Raw genomic sequence first — 19,469 nt, forward strand, 5'->3', positions numbered from 1 at the left:
TTTGGCTTTTAAAGCTCTTCTTGAACTCTTCTAAGAAGGCTTTTTGGGCTTGAGACCAGTTCATATTCCCCTTTGAAGTTTCAGATGTGGGTAGATTGGCAATGTTGTCATCTTCTGAATTTGTGCCTTGATCTTCCCTGTCACCATCCATTTCTGCTTCTTGCTCATTGTGTTTGTCTATTTCCTGGCTTTTGAAGTTGAGATCTCCTGTTGGAGCACAGGGGGCACTGACTAAAGCTTCTTGTGTTGGAAGCCTGGGATCTGGTCACTGGCATTGTGTGCTGGGGCTTCAGGTGTTGGCAGCTGGAGGCTGTAGGGGTCTGGCAGCTTACCTGGTGCTAAGTTGGAGTCAACAACATTGGAGCTCTCAGGGTAGGAGTGAGGAGTCTAACCTCTAGGGGACACCTGCTCACCTGGGCTTCTTCTTTTTTTTTTTTTTTTTGCTTTTTGGAAGGCAATTGGGGTTAAGTGACTTGCCGAAGGTCACATGGCTAGTTTTTGGGTTAAGTGTCTGAGGCTGGATTTGAACTCAGGACCACCTGACTCCAGGGCTGGTGCTCTATTCACTGCACCACCTAGCCACACCACCTGGGCTTCTTTAAAGTACTAGAAGGTTTACCTGCTGGAGGATGTCTGCCAGCCTGTAGCTATGTCTCCTGAAGTTGTGCTTCCTGAAGTTGTCCTGAAGCACCATGAGGATTTGGCTTCTGGAGAACACCTGCTGACCATCCTGGTTTTTAGAGCTGGTGTCTACCAGTTACTCTGCCCGTGATGAGGCCTTTGGGGGTGCTGGTATTAGCGCTTGCCTGTTCTGCTACCCTGGGGCTCAGGATCTCCCCCTGGTTTGCTGAGGTGGGGCTTGCTGCTGGTTTAATGAGATGCCTCCTGTCCTGTACTGCTCCTCCTCCCCCAGAGGATCATATCAATAGATGCATGAAGAGTCATGCATGACTGGATAACAAGAACAACAAAATAATCTAATCCTAAAGCATGAGTGCGTCAGAGAACAAAACACAGAAACAATAAATATTATCACTAAAAAGAACAACAATGAGACAACATACCAAAATTTGTGGGATGTAGTCCAAGCAGTACTTAGGGGGAAAAATTATATCTTTAAATGCCTACATTAAAAAAAAAAGACAAAGAGTGTTTCAATGAATTGGGCATGCAACTGAAAAAAAATCTAGGGGGAAAAAGAAAATTTAAATCCCAAATTAAACACCAAAATAGAAACCCTGAAAATCAAATAGATTAATAAAATTGAAGGCAAAAAAAAAAGACATTGAACTCAAAATAAAAATAAAAGCTTGTTTTATGAAAAAAAACCCACTAAAATAGATAAACCATTGGTTAATTTAATTTTAAAAAGACAGAAGAAAGGGGTGGCCGGGTAGCACAGTGAGTAAGAGCACCGGCCCCAGTGTCAGGATGACCTGGAGATCGAATCCGGGCTCAGATACATAGCACCACACCCAAAAATAACTGGCCATGTAACCTTGAGCAAGTTACTTAACCCCAATTGCTTAAAAAAAAAGACAGAAGAAGGCTTTCAGCTTTTCTCCCAAGCTTGGTGCCAGGTTCTGCTGCTTAAGTTTCATCCCTGAAACAAGATGGTGAAGGTCAGTCAACGGATTTGGCCATATTGGGTGCCTGGTGACCAGTGCTACATTCACCTCAGGTGGAGTAGATATTGTGGCCATCAATGACCCCTTCATTGACCTCAACTACATGGTTTATATGTTTCAATATGATTCCATTTATGGCAATGCATTTGCTGGTATGACAATGAGTATGGTTATAGCAACCATGTAGTAGACCTCATGATCTACATAGCCTTCAAGGAGTAAAGTGGAAAGCCATGGATCTTCATCCCCAGCCAAAAAGGGGAGATCCACCACTGGAGAGCCCACATTCCTAACCTGTGTTCCTATACTAGGGATCCCATGTCCCATTCACATCTTTGTTCCAAAGCACCCCTGTAGTAGGGGGAAGAAGCCTAGAGTCCTATATTGTGTACCATCAATAAAGTCACCATATTCAGTGAAAAAAAAAAGACAGATGAAGACCAAATTACCAGTATCAAAAGTGAAAAGGGCAAATGCACCTCTAATAAAGAAAAAATTCAAGCAATTAATAGGAGCTATTTTATCCAACTATATACCAATAAAACTGACAATCTAAGTGAAATGGATAAATACTTACAAAAAATATAAAATGCCTAAATTAACCCAAAAAGGAAAAAGAATACTTAAATAAGCCTATCTTAGTGGGGAAACCCCCCCCCCCAAAAAAACCCAAAAACCGTGAACAAGCCATCAGTGAGCTTTCTAAGAAAAAATCTCTAGGACCACATGGATTCACAAGTGAATTCTAACAAACATCTAAAGAACATTTAATTATATTACTATATAAATTATTTAAAATATTTATAAAGGAATTCTATCAAATTCCTTTTGTGATACAAATATGATTTTGATACCTAAGCCAGGGAGAGCAAAAACAGTGAAAGAAAACTACAGAATAATTCTCTAAATGAATATTGATGCAAAAATTTTAAGTAAAATACTAACAAGGATACCAGAGCAAAATATCACAAAGAACATATACTATGACCAACTGGGATTTTATACAAGGAACAAAGATTTGGTTCAATATTAGGAAAACCATAAGCATAACTGATTATGTAAATTAAAAAAAACAACAAAGATCACAGGATCATATCAATAGATGCAGAAAAGTTTTTGACAAAGTAAAACACCCATTCCTATTGAAAACACTGGAAAGCATAGGAATAAATAGAATTTTTCTTAAAATGACAAGGCACGTTGTAAAGCATTATATTGTAAATTGTAAAGCAATATATATATATATATATATATATATTTTAGCAAATATATATATATAGCAAGCATTATCTTCCATAGGGATAATCTAGAAGCATTCCTAATAAGATTGGGGTGACACAAAGATATCCTTTACCACCACTATTATTCAGTATTGTACTAAAAAAGCTACCTGTCACAATAAGATGAGAAAAAGAAATTGAAGGAACAAGAATAGGCAACAAAATTATCACTTTTTGCAAACAATATAATGGTATACTTAGAGAATCAACAAAAAATCTAGTTGAAATGATGTTGCAGGATATAAAATAAAACTACATAATTCATCAGCACTTTGATATATTACCCAAGATAACAACAGGAAGAGATAGAAAGAGACATTCCTTTTAGAATAACTCCAGACAATATAAAATACTTGGGAGTCTACTTGCTAAGACAAACTACACAATCCTTTTCTGATAAATAATAACAGATCCAAACAATTAGAGAAATATTAATTGCTCATGGGTAGGCTGAACCAATATAATAAAAATGACAATTCTACCTAAATTAAATTATTCAGTGCCATATCAATAAAATTACTAAAGAATTCTTTTATAGAGCTAGGAAAAAACAATTCACCTGGAGGAACAAAAGGTCAAGAATATCAAGGGAATCAATGAAAAAAAAATGTGAAGAAAGATAGCCTAGTAGTATCAAATTTTATATCCTGTTACAAAGGGACAATTATCAGAATAATCTGATTCTGGCTAAGAGAAAGAATCATGGGTAAGTGAAAGATTAGGGACACAAAATACATTAGAAAATGACCATAGTGATCTAGTTTTTAATAAATCCAAAGATGCAGGTTTTTAGGGCAAGAACTCACCATCTGACAAAAACTGCTGGAAAGTTTTTGGCAGAAACTAGGCATAGACCAAGATTTCACACCCTCTATGAAGACAAGGTCAAAACAGGTACATGATTTAGACTTAAAGGGTGAAATCATAAACAAATTAAGGTAGCAAAGAAAAATTTATCTGTCAGATCTATGGATAAGGAAAAATTTTATAACCAAACAAGAGACAGACTATCATAGGAAGGAACCGATAATTTTGATAACATGAAATTAAAAAGGGGCTGCACAAACAAAACCAATGTAGCCAAAATTAGAAGGAAAGCAGAAAACCAGAGGGGAAATTTACAGCAAGTTTCCCTGTTACAGGAGTCATTTTTCAAATAGACAGGGAACTGAGCCAAATTTAGTTTTATAAGCATTCCCCAATTGATAAATGATCAAAGGATATGAACAGGCAGTTTTCAGAAGAAGAAATCAAAGCTATCTATAGTCACATGAATAAATTTTCTAAATTACTATTGATTAGAGAAAATCAAATTAAAACAACTCTGTGGTACCACCTCATTCCTATCAGAAATGACAGATGCTAGAGGGGATGAAGAAAATTGGTATATTAATGAATTGTTGCTGGAGTAGTGGACTGGTCCAACTGTTATGGAGAACAATTTGGAACTATGCCAAAGGGCTATAAAACTGTGCATACCCTTTAACCTAGTAGATCTATGTCCAAAAGATATCAAAGGAAAAGGAAAAGGACCCATATGTACAAAAACTATAGTAGCTCTTTTTTGTGGTGGCAAAGAACAGGAAGTTGAAGGGATACAAGTTGTGGTATATGATTGTGATGGAATATTAGTGTGCTATAAGAAATGACAAGCAAACTGGGGATGACATATATGAGTGATGCAAAGTGAAGTGAGCAGAACTATGACACTGCACACAGTAACAATAATATTATAATGATATTACTCCAATCAGTACAATGATCTAAGACAATTCTAATGGTCTCAAGATAAAATATACTAGCCACTTCAAAAAAAGAACTGATGAACTGAGTACAGATTCAAGCATACTTTTTTTCCACTTATTTTTCTTGCCTTTTTTTTTCCAACATGGCTGATATGAAATTTTGTTTTGCAACACTATACGTATAGTTGATATATTGCTTGACCGCTCAGTGAGTGGGGAAGGGTGGTAGAAAGAGGCTGAGAATTTAGAACTCAAACATTTTTTTTCTTTTAAATTTATTTATTTTTAGTTTACAACATTTAGTTCCACAAGTTTTGGAGTTCCACATTTTTCCTCCCCCTTCCCCTCCAAGGCGGTATGCAATATGATAAGGTTCTATATACCTTCACATTAAACATTAGTCAAGTTGTAAAGAAGAATTTATAACAAATGGAATGAATTATGAGAAAAAAGAAACAAAACAAAAGAAAGGGAGAGCAAGTAGTTTGCTTCAATATGCAATCTGACTCCATAATTCTCTCTGGATGCGGATAAACTTTTCCATCATGAGTCTTTTGGAGTTATCTTATAACCTTACATTGCTGAGAGGAGACCAGTCTATCAAAGTCAGTCATCACAGATAGAATGTGTCTACAATTGTATACAATGTTCTCCTAGTTCTGCTCCCCTCACTCAGCAACAGTATATATGTCATTTCAGGTTATTATGAAGTCTGTCTGCTCCTCATTTCTTATAGCACAATAGTATTCCATTATATTCATATGCTGCAACTTGTTTAGCCATTCCCCAATAATGGGCATCCCCCTGATTTCCAATTCTTTGCCACCACAAAAAGAGTTGCTATAAATATTTTTGTACATACGGGTCCTTTTCCCACTTGTATGATCTCTTTGGGATACAGCCCTAGAAGTGGTATTCCTGGGTCAAAGAGTATGCACATTTTTATAGCCCTTTGTGCATAAGAACTCAAAATTTAAAAAAAAATGAATGTTAAAATAAATATGACACTATATAAACATTCAAAAATACAATAAAAATAGCTAAGCAAGAACATTTCTTGACTGAATCAATCAGAACCAAATGTGAATAGGGCCTACACAGAGTCTATTAAGTCTTAATATTTTACTTTTCCCCAATTACACATAAAAACAATTAAAAAAATTTTTTTTTAATTTTGAGTTCCAAATTCTCTCTCTCCTTCCCTCTCCAATCCCACCCCCATTGAGAAGGAAAGCATAATTCTAAATTGCTCTCCAGAATGGTTGAATCATTTCACAACTCCACCAACAGTGCATTAGCTGTATACCTTCTAAAAGCAGTCAAAGTTACTGTGTAAGTGACTTGGTCACACTAAGGGACCTTGTATAAAAGGGATGAGCTATCTTAGAACAGATTAGAGATACTGAAAATTTGGAAGAGCAGATGAAAGAGAAGAGTTCATACAGGGCTAAAATCAAAAGAATTTGCAGGGCAACCTGTGAAAGGAGAATAAATGATTAGGACTGATTTGTGGCAGAGAAAGATACAGAAGAGGGTCTTCAGCCCTACTGCCATGTCAGAATGGAAGCTTGGCTGATGACAACGATGCATCCCTTAGGCCCAAGGGAAATCCTGGAAAAAGATCTGTTCTTTTCCCCCACTTTCTTTTCTAGTACCCTTTTATCCACAGACACCATAATATAAATTGCAGTTTTCCCAATGTTTCCAATAACCTGAATTTTTCCTCAACCACAAAAAGGTCCAATAGATGTAAATGTAAATTAAAACAGTGAACCTTTGCCTAAATGTAAGGAATTTTCCTGACTGGGAGTTTGGAGTAATTGTGAGGGAATTCACAACTAGTAGTCTTTAAATACACTCCCTAAAGCTGCAGAAGAGGGAACTACATGTGCATTAGGGGCCATTATATTGCCCTTAGCCTTAAAATGAACTAATTATTGTAATACTTATTAAATTTCATTTGGCTCATTTTAACCCATAATTTCAGCCTAATCAGATCCTGGTTCTGTCAGCTGATATATTAGTTATCTCTTTCAGCTTTCCATAAAAGGTTTCCTAAAAACTACTGATAACAATGTTGAATAGGCTAGGAATGAGGAGAGCTTTGTAAATATGTAATAGGACTTCTCTTCAGGTTGACCTTGATGAGTCTGTCAGGGGCCATCACCAGTTGTCCTGATCTGTGTCTTGCCATTGGACTCTGATAACTCTGGAGGAGACAGTGAGGTTGACGCCTTTGCACAGCTCTACCTCACTTAAATCCACTTCACTTGTAAGTCAAGGCATCAGCCTCCTGATGTCATTGATCTTCTTTGAGAATGAAGGGAAAACAACAACACAACAACAGAGTTTGTCAATACTCTTTTGGTTCAGTTGTTCAATCAGCTTTGAATTCACCTATGATTGACCATCCTACATCCATGTCATATACTTCCATCTTCTCTATGATGATATTATTAACCCTGACCAAATGATGAAAGAGCCATAGCAGCTCTGCAACTGCTATTCTAAAACAACAACCAAAGAGCTCACACAAGTTATTAAAACCACAGTTAACTCTAAAAATAAAAAAATAAAACCAAATTGCTAACAGTCGTTCTAAGCAAAAAGCTTTCTTTATTCCATTGGAGGAAGGAAACGAGGCACATACATGCCATGGGGCTCCCCCCTCCCCTCTAGTAGGCATTCTTTAGTGTGTTTTTTTTTAATCTCAATATTTATACCAATGGCTACGCACTGAGCTGTAGCCCTGACAGTGCAGGGGTAACAGCAACAAAGAGACAAGTTTGCTTCATAGCAGGGTTTCATGAACAGAATGCTGGTGGATCCAAGCTCAGGGTACAGCTTGCTTGCTGGGCCATAGCTCTGGAAAACAGGGTGTCTCCTAACAGTAAAAAGAGAAGAGTAAAAGGAGAAGGGTGGTCTTGGCATGGAGATTCCGACATTTACCCCTTTTGGCCAAAGGGACAGGGTCTGAAAGAACCCTTCCCATTCTGGCAATGGGGAAGATGCATGTATAAACTAAGATGCCATGAAAGGTCAGTTGGGCCAAGATGAGAAGTTGAGTTGAGGCACAGCTGTAGCCTTAGGTTGGTGAGCTCAAGGGTTAAGGTAGCAAATCTAACAATTTGTTTAGCCTTTCCCCTTAGCAATGATGGGAAGTTATTTTTATCTCAGCAGATCAATTCCTTGAGGGAGGCCTGTCATGTCCCAGTTAGGAGAGGCAAGAATACAAAGGGAGAAAATGCCAACATACACTTGAATCAGGGTCTTGATGATTGGGTACATAACAAAAGGGAAAAGGAAAAAAAACTAGTACAATTTACTTAGCCTTCATCTGGAATCTTAGGACAGCTTTCATCTGGATGTTGGCTGCTTCTGGGTCCATACTAGACAAACCTTGAGATCCCCAGAGGGTTCTGTCATTCACTGAGGAGCAGGAGCTTTCTTCAAATGATACAGGAGTCCACACCCAAAAAATTGGAAGCTGTGGGAGTAGTTAATAGGACTTTTTAGGGGCTCTTAGAAACAGTGACTGATTGATCAGTATGGGGCCAGTTTTCAGATAAGATGCATGAGATGTACAATTGTGAGAAAACTCCTTGTATCAATTTTTGAATCTGAATCTGTTCAATATAACATAGGTCCTTGGTCAAGAATCTCTAAACAGTATATAGAAATGGTCCAGTTTGATAGTCACAAGGCTTGTTTCAAACAATGCAACAAGGTTTTTTATAAATTCATAATCATAATTACATTGTCATATTACATTAATGTCAGGTTACAGATTAAACTACTTAGAGACCTCACAATGGACTAGTTTTGAGAAGGGGCAATTTATATGTCACCATGGTAACCAAGAAAACTTAGACATAAACTTCATGAAACAAAAGACCAAAGCAATACAATAATTAACACCAATATTAACTAATTAATTATCATTAAAATATTAAATAATTATCAGGTCTCCTTGTATCCTAGTAACTCATTCTCAATATCTATTTAACCAGCACATTTTGAGTCTCAGATGTCTTAGGTAGTTATCTGGGTCTAACACAACTTTTCTTGTACAATAGGTTTTATTCTCAGAACACTTCTAAAGGGGTCTCTGCTTCTCTGGTTCCAGATCTAGAGATTCCTAGATAATATTGACTTAATATAATTTAGTACAATCACTTAAACTTGGTTCTCCAATTTTGAAACTTCAGAGAATCTGAGTTTATATACCATTTACTCTTTCTATCCTTACTTAAATCCTGTACCTGATACAAGAATCTTTTAAAAATTTATGAAGGTCCAACTGTAAAATGAACTCATTTGCCTTTTAAAATTATCAGACAGACATTTTAGAATTGGAAAAATAATTTCACTTTCTTTACCAATTTCAACACAATTTAAATCATTAATCCAATTTTGAGAACTTATTATTAAAACATACTCAAAGCCAGAATTTCCATGACAGATAAATTTGGAAGTCAAGCATATATATACACATCTTAGAAAAAACAGTCTAAGTCTATTGCTTTTTCAAATTTTACTATTCCATTTATTTAGGAAACTTTCACAATTACATATTTGTCTTATTACTTTGTCTAATCCTTACTCTCTTTGGAGGATATCATCCCTATATTATAGTTTGCTCACAAATACAGGTTAAAAAAAAAAAACTGTAAGATATTCACACCTGTATCCTATTATAATAACTCAGAGATGTTCCAGTATCAATCTGCTATTTAATAGATTTAGTATTGTGTTTACAAAACTGCTTGATTATAGAAATTTGCTATAAAAGGAAAAAGAGGGATATAATTATAACAATGTCATAGTATCATAACAGAGGGATAAGCTCCCTCAGTTCTATTTGATTCCAGGCATGAGTCATATCTGACATCCAATCATGTAGACACAAGGTGTTAAAAGCAGGCTCAGGATTAACCAGGTGGGGAAATTGCCTTTTTTTTTCAGAAATAAAGTAGCACAATGGGGAAATAGAGTCAGGAGGTTCCTAGCAAAGGCCAGGCCAAGGTTGTCCTCCCAACTTTTCCCCAGGCACAGACATTCACCTTTAGCAGTTCCCAGACTGCAGCACATGCCATTTTCTTCTATTGGGTTCGTGACAATTCATACAACTATCCCTGTAATCAAAGCTCAAAGCAATAGTAAATTACAGTTCCAAGAATTTTTACCTTAAAAAGCAAAATCTCATAGCCACAACTTAGGGTTATATATCTTTCCTGATGTTTCCCTAACACTTAACATTTCATTTATTCTTTACTTGGAAATTAAAACTACCCATATTCCAGGGCTTCAGACATATAGCAAATACCTAAGAGTTGACTCATCATTAATATCTTGAAGCTATATCTTTAAACCATATACTTTCAAAATAGTCAAAAATTTTCAAATGAAAATCTGCTATTCTAGTAATCTTATTATTATTATCTGTTTTATAACAAAATATACCCCATTAAATATTTAAAAGTTTTCATTTTTTATCATCCTTTTAAAAGACCAATTCATAATCTAATAGCATCCAGCTTGAAAAGTTACTTTGTTTAACAGCATATGTGACAATGGTCTCTCAAATGTCACTATATAACAGAATTTAGAAATACAATAACACAAACAATATTATGTATTTAAAACATGAAACAAAACTTGAGATGACATAAATTCAGTTAATTGCATTTCCAAATGATCCAATATAAAAATCATCAATCTAATAACCTTTGACATTTTAAATCTACTTTAGAGTTATCAGGTAGTGTACAATTAGATTCAATTAAAGAAATAACAACAATAATATAGAGCTTAGCATATGCCAATCACTGTGTTAAGCACTTCACAATCATTATATCATTTTGATCCTCAGAACAATCCTGGGAGATGGGTACTGTTATTATTTTTCTCTTTGCAGATCAGGAAACTGGGGAAAACAGAAGTAAGCATAGTATGAAAGTACTGAGTTTCAAATCAGAAGACCTAGGTTCATATAACTCTACTAGTTATTACCATTACTTCTCTAAGCCTTGGTTTCCTTTTTTTCTTTTCTTTGGAGGGGGGAAGGTGGGGCAATTGGGGTTAAGTGCTTTACTGCTAGTTTTTTGTGTTAAGTGTCTGAGGCCATATTTGAACTCAGGTCCTCCTGACTCCAGGGTCGGTGCTCTATTCACTGCACCACCTAGCCCATAAGCCTTGGCTTCTTTATGATGTTCTACATGCTTTTCAGCTTTATGATCCTAAAAGCCTGTTGAAATATAGGTAAAATGTGTGAATGGCCTTTTCCTGACCTGGTAACCTTCAAGAATTGCTTTCTGGTCTGGTCACTAATAATTTGGAAAAATGAAATCTTCAGCAGGCCTCTAGAGAATTATCTTGGTGCCTCAATTGTTAATACTGTGAAAAAAAAAAAGGTTAGTTGGGTACATGACTTATTATTACTGAATCCATATTGATTCAGAGTAATCTCCACTTCTCTTTTTAAGTGCTCAGACAATATAATGTATGGGCGAAGGTTTTGTAACTGTAAGGTGTTTAACAAGTTAATTGTAAAGTTCATACTCTTAGTAATTCATAGGATTCCTTTCTCCCTCTCTCCTCCCCCAATCAGCCTTAGAACATCTCCTACCTTAAGATATTAAAGAAAGTCCTAATGGTAGAAAAAAAATGTTTTTTTTTTTTTAAAGATTAGTTCCTCTACAATGGAGTTTCCTTTTTCCTTCTTTCTTATCTACTTGAACACATCCTGCTAACTTTGTTGCCCAGCAGCAAATTTGTTAGGAAGTAGCTGTTTCTTTAAAGGGACAGCGCTCACTTAATGCAATTTATTTCGAAAGGGGGAGGAGGTTGAGGAAAAGGAACGGGAACTAAACTGCCTTTGATAACCGTCTACTCTTTCCTTCTCTTGAATGCAGTTTTCGTTGGAGTGGTCCCCTCCCCCAGTACTGTGAATTCAACACAACCTACGTCTTTCCTTTCCAGTACGTCTATTTTCCTAGAAAAAAAAAATCTTTCTGGTTTTATCTTCTAGCTCACTTTATCTTCCTAATCCATCATTCTGGCTCAGCCTCCAATGCTTTTGTCTCCAATGTCCCTCCCGGGCTCTCTCCAGATTTCCCTGTGTACAGTTTGCAACCTGATCTCCCATTTCCTGGTAGATTCTCTTAAAGAGGCAGCAGTCTAGAAGAACAAAGGCTATTGTTTTATTTCCTCGTTTAGATTTCTCGTCCCTAAAAGACTGTCCTAGGTTTCTTTTTACCATTGCATTTAGTGGGGAAAAACCCCCCAGCCACTCATGCATTTTAAACGTTGCTTACAAGAAACTAGACTGGTAACGTGTTTTAATAAATCCTGTAGCTTCCGAATGCAAAAAAACAACTATGTAACATTTTAAAATGCCCCTCACTTTTACTTATGTGACACAATCATTCGCACAAGACTAAAAAAAAAAAATCTTAGGACATAAAGGGCTGCTAAATCCGTATTATTTTTTTTTTAATTTCCTTTGCTGGTTTCCTTATTTCCTTCTCTTCCCCTTCTTCCCCATCCCCCCCACCCCCACCCCACCCCAGGATGCATCGGCCTTTCGAAGTTAAAGGCTGGGCACCCTCCTTCCTCTTAGTTTCGACACTTTCACCTGTTTTATCGGCAGCCCCTCCTCCACCCCTTCCCCCATTCCTCCCCTCCCCCCGCCCGCCTCCCGTCCCTGCATTTATTTCCCTGATGCCTGGCTGTAACCTGAGCTTTTATTTCCTGGTGGCTCCTTTAAGAGGCTGAGCTCTTTGCTGGGAATTCACGTCAGTTTCAGCACCGAAACTCTCAAGATCAATGAGCATAGAGGTTTCTCAGTTCGCCTTTCAGTTTCTCTCTTCCAGGAAGGAAAACATTAAGAGAGAAGGAGGGAGAGAAGAGAGGAGGAGGAGGAGGGAGGGAAGGAAGGAGGTAGAAGGAAGAGGAGGAGGAGGAGGAGGGGGGAACGGACGGACAAGCCTGAGACAGAGAGACCCAGATAAACAGTCTCATCCACCAGACAAGCTCCAAGCCGACCAAAATACACCTCCCTCCCGGGTCCCCTGACCCCAGCCCTCCTCTCTTCCCATTCTTTCCTCCCTCACCCCGACCTCTTCTTCCCAGCCCCCCGGAAAAGAACTGCAAGGCTGTCTCTTATGCTGGAGGGCAGAAGCCGCAGGATCCCCAGGGTTTGGTTTTTTTTGGGGGGGTGGAAGGTGGTGGTGGTGAAGATGGTTGAAGAAACTTCTTAAATGATCGCATCTGGCTGGCTGTTTGGAGGATTTCTGGGTTGGGGAAGAGGAAAGGAAAGTGGAAAAAAACTGAGAACTTCCTGATCTCTCTTGCTGTGAGACATGTCTGAGACTCCTGTTCAGTGTACCATTAAGGTAAAGATCTTTTTTTTTCCCCCCTCCTCCTCTTCCTCCCTCCATGTTTTAAAAAAACCTTTTGGCTCGACCCCGGGGTGGGGGGTTGAGGGGGAATTCAGTATTTGCTTGTTTCTTAAAAGTAGGTTTGTTGCAGTTTGTTCTATGGATCGCGATCGATCTCTGGGGCTTGAGGGAAGGAGATGCAGCTTGCAGTCTATACCCTTTAATTTAACCTTGCTGTTTATCCCCCCCTTCCTCCTTTCCCCCCAGTGTTTTTGCTTCCCCCCTCCTCTTTTCTTTTTGACAATGAAAAGCTTTGTCACAATTGGTCAGGAAAAAAAAGCCTGGCTTGTTTTTTGAACTGTAAAACACCCCCAAGTGATTAGTGTTGCTTTTAAAAACCCTGCCTCTGTATTTGTAACCCCAACATGTGGACGGGGTGGAGGAATTAACTTTTGTGCTGTGAAGGGTGGTTTTCTCTCTCTTTCTTTAAAACCCTGAACTTCTTCACCCTGTAATGTTGGTTGGATCCTTTCTTTTCTACATTCTCTCCCCTCTGATTGTAATTAAAAGCTGCAATTTTGAAAGCACTGGAAAAAGAATCCTGGTGGCAGTTTTTTTTTTTTTTAGTATTGCACAATGTATGTTTTTGACTTTTTTTTTTTAAGGTGAATGAAGTTGCTGAATGATATTTTATGATCAATGCATAGGAAAGTTGAGTAGGATCCAAGTAGGTATTAACTCCTGTGGTGCATAAGGAAAATAGAATTATGGAAGTTGCCATAGCTAAAATGACCTTCTCTATTTGACAGGGCGCCGAGGAATCTAACTGTAGAATTTTCCTTGTTTTCTGTCCATGCCTTAACCCCCACACCCCCATCCAAGTTGTAAATGCAGCTGCTGAGTGTGTTTGCAAACACAGCACTCACTCTAAGTAGTGGTGTAATTAAGGTTGGTGGTACTGTTCTGGGTTGCTTCTGAAAAGTTGATCATGTGGGAACACAAGAAGGGCTGTACATTTCCCCACTTTTTCCATCAGTCTATTTATTTGATTGGCTCACTTTAACGAGTGCATGGGAGAACAGACTCCTTCCTGTGCACTTCCTTCATTTCTTACAAGGAAGTTTGTTGGTAGCTTGGCCTGTTTTAATAAGTGCTCTTTTACACCTCATTTTAAGTGGGTACAAAAGAAATACAAAAATCAGTTTTCACAATCTTCCAGAAAAACTTCAGAAACCCTATTTCCGTATTGAGGTGCTGTGTTTTATTTACGATTTACCTGTTGAGAAAGTCAGTCTTGTTTCTTATTATATACATATAGACTCCCTCTTAGGAGGAAGTTATATTTTCATGAGTTTCAGATAGGGCTAAGGACCTAGCCTAGGTTTTTTTTGTTATTGTTTGTTTTGGTGGGGTCAGGTCTGGGGTTTTTTGCGGTAGAAAAAATAACCGGTGAAACTTTTGGGTCTTAGATATTCATTCGTTCATGTGTGGTTGTAGTTGTAATTTTGGAGCACCTTAAAGAACTTTTTAAGTATTCTGACACTTTTAAGAACACATTTTTTTTCCTGTGCAGATTCAGTTCTCCACTGTGTTCTGTAAAATACTGTGGTATGGATAATCTAATTTATTTCATGCTTCATAACACAAACTGAGGTAACTAAATAATAGGGTATTAAATCAGCAAATTATATTTAGCCCTATAGCAATAAATCTAATATGAGGAAAATCTGTACCACTAACAGGGCAGTATTTTTAGGGGGAAAATACTTTTCTTGATTTTTTTCAGAGACTGCATACTGTAAACATGAGCTCAGATGGTGGTTGTGCCTGAGCCAGAAGGACTACTATTCTTTGTACCAGAATAGAAAAGAAATTCTTCAAATAAGAAAGTAAAAATTTTAAAAACGAGCCCAAGTCCAAAGCCAAACATTTTCTTAAGCATAGCTTAGAAATCACATTCATAGTTCCAGTATAAATTTTATTCTTATGATTGCTCTCTCTGGCATTTAATCAGGTGTTATCACTCATTAGGATAGAGGAATAGGTGTCACTTGTTGTTTAGGATGTCTTTAAAAAATATGTTTGTGTGTATGTGTATATTATATATATACCCATATATATATATGAAATTTGTGTAGATGGTGTGTATTTTTAGACGTTCACGGAAAGTTCAATTTCATACTTGCCCATTTGTTTGATTAAGAATTTAAAAATACCCTAGGGTCAAGAACTGAAATTATATCAGACTATTTGGAAATGATTTGGGAATGTTTCATTTCTTGGGATGTGATAAAATTACCGCATAATAGAGCATGTTTGCAGGCAGCAAACAAACAATCCTTGCATGGCTTCTAGATTCCAGTAAACAAACAAACTTTTCTTTGGAGTAGGGAATGAATGGCAAACATGTTTGAAGGGGCTGTTTGATGGATCAGAGCTCATGTGTTGTGTTGAGGAGTTTTCTGTTGTGTGTGGGAGGGTATCTTTCATGTTCCTTCCCTGCCTCCCAACAGTGGTCCTTACTTTCTTTTATTCTCTTCCACAAGGGGCAAATCAGTGGGCACAGTTAATCCCTCAGCAACTGGTGTGGGAAAACCTGGAAAGACAGAGGGACTGAACTGAGCCCTTCAGTTTAGGAAGGTGCTTTGTTTGCTACTGAGAAACTTTTTTTTTTTTTTGCTGGAAGAAAAGTATAGAAGAATTTGAGGTGGAGGCCTCTCTCCGAATGAGTTTCTGAACCTGCCAAGTGAGCAGCACTTTTGGAGTCATCTCTTATCTAGGTGGTGGTTCCTAATGTACATCTCTTAACTGGCTTTGATGCTAAATATTTTACAAGCATTTTTTCATTTAGCAAATAAAGGTCCCTTTCTGCCCTACTGCAAAATAGCAATTGACTTGTCCAAGGCTTGGGGGAAGAGTTAACTGAGATAGGATTGGAATCCATATCTTCAAGTCAGACTGCCTCCTAGCCTCAGTAAACCATAGTAACAGATTTAGAGCTTGAGGTAACGTTGGAGATTATCTGATCCAAATTATTCGCTTTATAGACAAGGAGACTGAAGCTCCTTGGGTTTGTCTCCTGGCACCAAACTACCTCTTATAACAACAGTTGCAAGCATAGGATCTTAAGAGGAGACGGAATGCTGCACTGGAGTCAGGAAGAGACCCAGATTGGAATTCTGTCTTTGACACTTACATGTGACCATGATTAACTTCTTTGCCCCTCAAGTTCCTCACCTGTAAAATGGGGGTGATAATAAAGCTGTAGTACATAACCTCGGGATTGTTGGAAGACTCAAATAAGATAATATATACTTTGTAAATTTAAAAATACTATATCTAATCCATTGTCAAATTTTATCATTTCTACCTTCTCAATGTCTCTGGTATATGTTACTTTCTTTTCACTCAGCCATCACTAGTTTCAGGCTTCATTCTCTCTCTCTCCTCCTCCTCCTCCTTCTTCTTCTTTTTCTTTTGCCTTTTTGGAGGGGGAAGGCAGGGCAATTGGGGTTAAGTGACTTGCCCGAGGTCACATGGCTAGTAAGTGTTAAGTGTCTGAAGCTGAATTTGAACTCAGGTCCTCCTGACTCCAGGGCCGGTGCTCTATTCAGTGTATCACCTAGCCAACCCCTTATTCTCTCTTGATGTGCCAGTAGGTTGTTTTTTTTTTTTTAACTGGGCTCCCTGCTCCATTCAGCTGCCAAAGTGATTTTTCTAAATCACAGGTCTGACCATGTCAACTCAGTGAGTTCCTCATTACCTCCAGGATCAAATACAAAGTCTTCTGTTTTTTTGACATTTAAAATTCTTTATAACCCGGTCCCTTCCAGTCTTTTCTTGTCACCGTTTCTGTTGCTTTCTCTGTCACTGCCTCTGTCTTTCCAGCACCCAGGAGACTATCTAAGTAATGGGATTGATGTCTAGTGAAGTCACTAATGCTTCCTGTGTGTCCTCTATACATCTAGGTGTAACACACCACCCTCATTGACTCAGGAATTTTCTCAATGACAATACACAAAGATGGGCCATACTATGATTATGCTTTGTTGCACTGGGATTTAAAATCTGCTTTCTTTTGATTATTAAGGGAGGAAATTGGGTGAGGATAAATAAAAAGCCAACTGGGAAATTTGAGAAATGACGAGCTGTCAGGCTGCTCTAATTTTTCCTCATTTCTTTGTGAGGAAGAGTTGTAGGATATTTAGACTGCAAGGTACCTTAGAGGTCACCTTGTCCATCAAAGTCATTTTAAAGTTGGGGAGATTGAGGCCTAGAAAAAATTAAATTAAGCAATTCTCCCTCCCTCCAGCCCCTTTCCCACCCGTTGAGAAGACAGGCAATATGATTTACATTATATATGTGAAGTCATGCAAAACATATATTCATATTAGCCAAGTTGCCAAAAAAAAAAGAAAATCTCAAGAGAAAGTGGAAAAAATGGTCTCAGTCAACAAGTGTTTGTTAAGCATTTGCAATCTGCTATGCTTTAGGCTTATTGTTGGGGTACAAAGAAAACAAGGATGGTCTCTGGGCTCAAGGAGGAGACACTCTACAGGAGGAGACACATACATAGAGACATACACATACACAAACACACTTACAAATAACTAGCTATATACAAGATATACAAAGCATTGATAGAACTAGTGTCAGTCAATAAGCATTTATTAGCACCTACTGTGTGCCAGCTACTGTGCCAAACTTTGGGGATACCAGAAGACATTTTTGGGATCAGAACCCAAATATACACCATCCCCCAGACCCCAATATACGTTATGTCTTAGACCTGAATTTATAATAGTATGCTTCTGCCACTACGAGAACCAGAAGGAGCTGGATACACATTGGGTTGTGGGCAGTCTTGCCATTTTCCTGTACTATTTTATTTTGGAGTCCCAGCTACAGCAGTTACTAATTATGTGACCTTGGGCAAACCATCCCATGTCTTTAAGCCTCAGTTTCTCCTTTTATAAAATGGTAGTAATATTTACAATTTCTAGTCATTGGGTTGTTGAGAGGAAAATGCTTTGTAAACTTTAAAGAGCTATGTAAATGTGTTTTAATTATATAATGCTTGTATTGAGAGCCTTTTATCAGAGGGCCTGGCACATATAGGTGCTTAATAAATGTTAGTTAGATTTGGAATGGAGAGACTGGAGTTTCAACAGTGATTTATTAAATTGTTGTTTTGAAATTACTAGAATTTTCCATACTGTTAATAAGTGGTGAAAGTAGTTATTCTTTACATTTATACATCATAATTTGTCCATTTCTCAATCTGTGGGAATAACCTTAGTTCTTTGCTAAATCAAAATTATTAATGTTGTATGTAAGTTTCTTTTCCCCCTCTCAAAGAGATCTCTTTGGAGAGTGTGCTTTATTGTGATAATGCTGGGGCAAAAGGTACAGCTCTGCAATATGTCTGTGCCAATTCACAGCTCCCATCTACCCAGAGCCCTCCAGCAATTGTCATTTTCCCTTTTTTTGGTCACTTTTCAAATCTAAAGGGTGTGAAATTGAACCTTAGTGTTATTTTAATGTTTCTCTTATCATTAGTGATTTGGAGCATTTTTCACTACTTGTTGACATCTTTCTTTCTGGTTTTTTTTTTTTTTGAGAGTTGCCTGTTTATATCCTTTGGCCATTTATCTCTTGGGAAAGTGCCCTTGTTCTTACTTATTTTAATCTGTTTTCTATAATGTGTATATCTCGGATATCAGAGTTTTATCGGGGAAACTGGCTGCAAAGATAGTTTACCCAGTTAACTTTATGCCTTCTGTTTTTAATTGCATTGCCTTTAAAGAAAACAATTATTTATTCCTTCCTTCATTTATTAATTTTTGGAGGCAATGGGGTTAGATAGTAAGGCTCTGAGGTTGGATTTCAATTCCAGTCTTCCTGATTTCAGGGCTGGTGCTCTATGTACTGTCTCCCCAAGCTGCCCCTAATTACATTGACTTTGTGCAGAAGCTTTTCAATTTTCAATATAAATTGCCATTTACTCTCATGTAATTGTCCCTATCCTTTCTTTTGTCAAGTATTTCTTTCTTGATTGTATAAATGATATAATAACATATAAATGAAATAGTAATAACTAGCATACGTCTTGTCATCTGATCCTCTCCCATCAGCCCTGAGAAATAGGTACTGTTATTGACTTCATTTTACAGATGAGGAATCTGAAGCTTGAGAGTGGTTAAATGACTTGGCCAGGATCCTGTGGCTAATAATACAAGGCCCACCTTCTTCAAGAGACCCTTCCCAAACTCCTCTGAGATTATCTCTGATTTATTGTGTGTGTAGATATATATATGTATATATATATATATCTACACACACACACACACACACACAGTTTGTACATAGTTGTTAGGGAAGTATTTATTGTGTGTGTAGATATATATATATATATATATATATATCTACACACAC

At 37.5% G+C, this 19,469-nt stretch overlaps 1 protein-coding gene and 1 long non-coding RNA gene across 6 annotated transcripts in view; one reads left to right on the plus strand and one right to left on the minus strand.

The window, feature by feature from the left end:
- Nucleotides 1-6,908: 6,908 nt before the first annotated feature.
- On the minus strand, nt 6,909-12,529 carry LOC138171939 (uncharacterized). 3 transcript variants are annotated; one of them, XR_011171001.1, is made up of 5 exons: nt 12,391-12,529; nt 10,944-11,049; nt 9,717-9,788; nt 7,980-8,140; nt 6,909-7,537 (listed from the first exon to the last, which is right to left on the minus strand). It is a non-coding gene; the product is annotated as an uncharacterized lncRNA (long non-coding RNA). The 3 variants fall into 3 exon arrangements; XR_011171003.1 differs by lacking the exon at nt 10,944-11,049 and having other exon boundaries at nt 12,391-12,493; XR_011171002.1 differs by lacking the exons at nt 10,944-11,049; nt 12,391-12,529 and adding an exon at nt 11,282-12,120.
- ETV6 (ETS variant transcription factor 6) overlaps nt 12,417-19,469 on the plus strand; it is a 355,559-nt gene continuing 348,506 nt past the window's right edge. For 2 of the 3 annotated variants that reach the window (XM_069101492.1, XM_069101493.1), the window contains exon 1: nt 12,418-13,049. In XM_069101492.1, the coding sequence (XP_068957593.1) occupies nt 13,017-13,049 (33 nt within the window). In that variant the 5' untranslated portion in view covers nt 12,418-13,016. Of the gene's footprint in view, nt 13,050-19,469 lie in introns of all 3 variants that reach the window. The other variant, XM_069101494.1, reaches the window with a different exon arrangement.

The sequence above is a fragment of the Petaurus breviceps genome, unplaced genomic scaffold (assembly GCF_028583685.1).
Source record: "Petaurus breviceps papuanus isolate PSGF00001 unplaced genomic scaffold, PetGlider_PUasm1.0 470, whole genome shotgun sequence".
Lineage (NCBI taxonomy): Eukaryota > Metazoa > Chordata > Mammalia > Diprotodontia > Petauridae > Petaurus > Petaurus breviceps.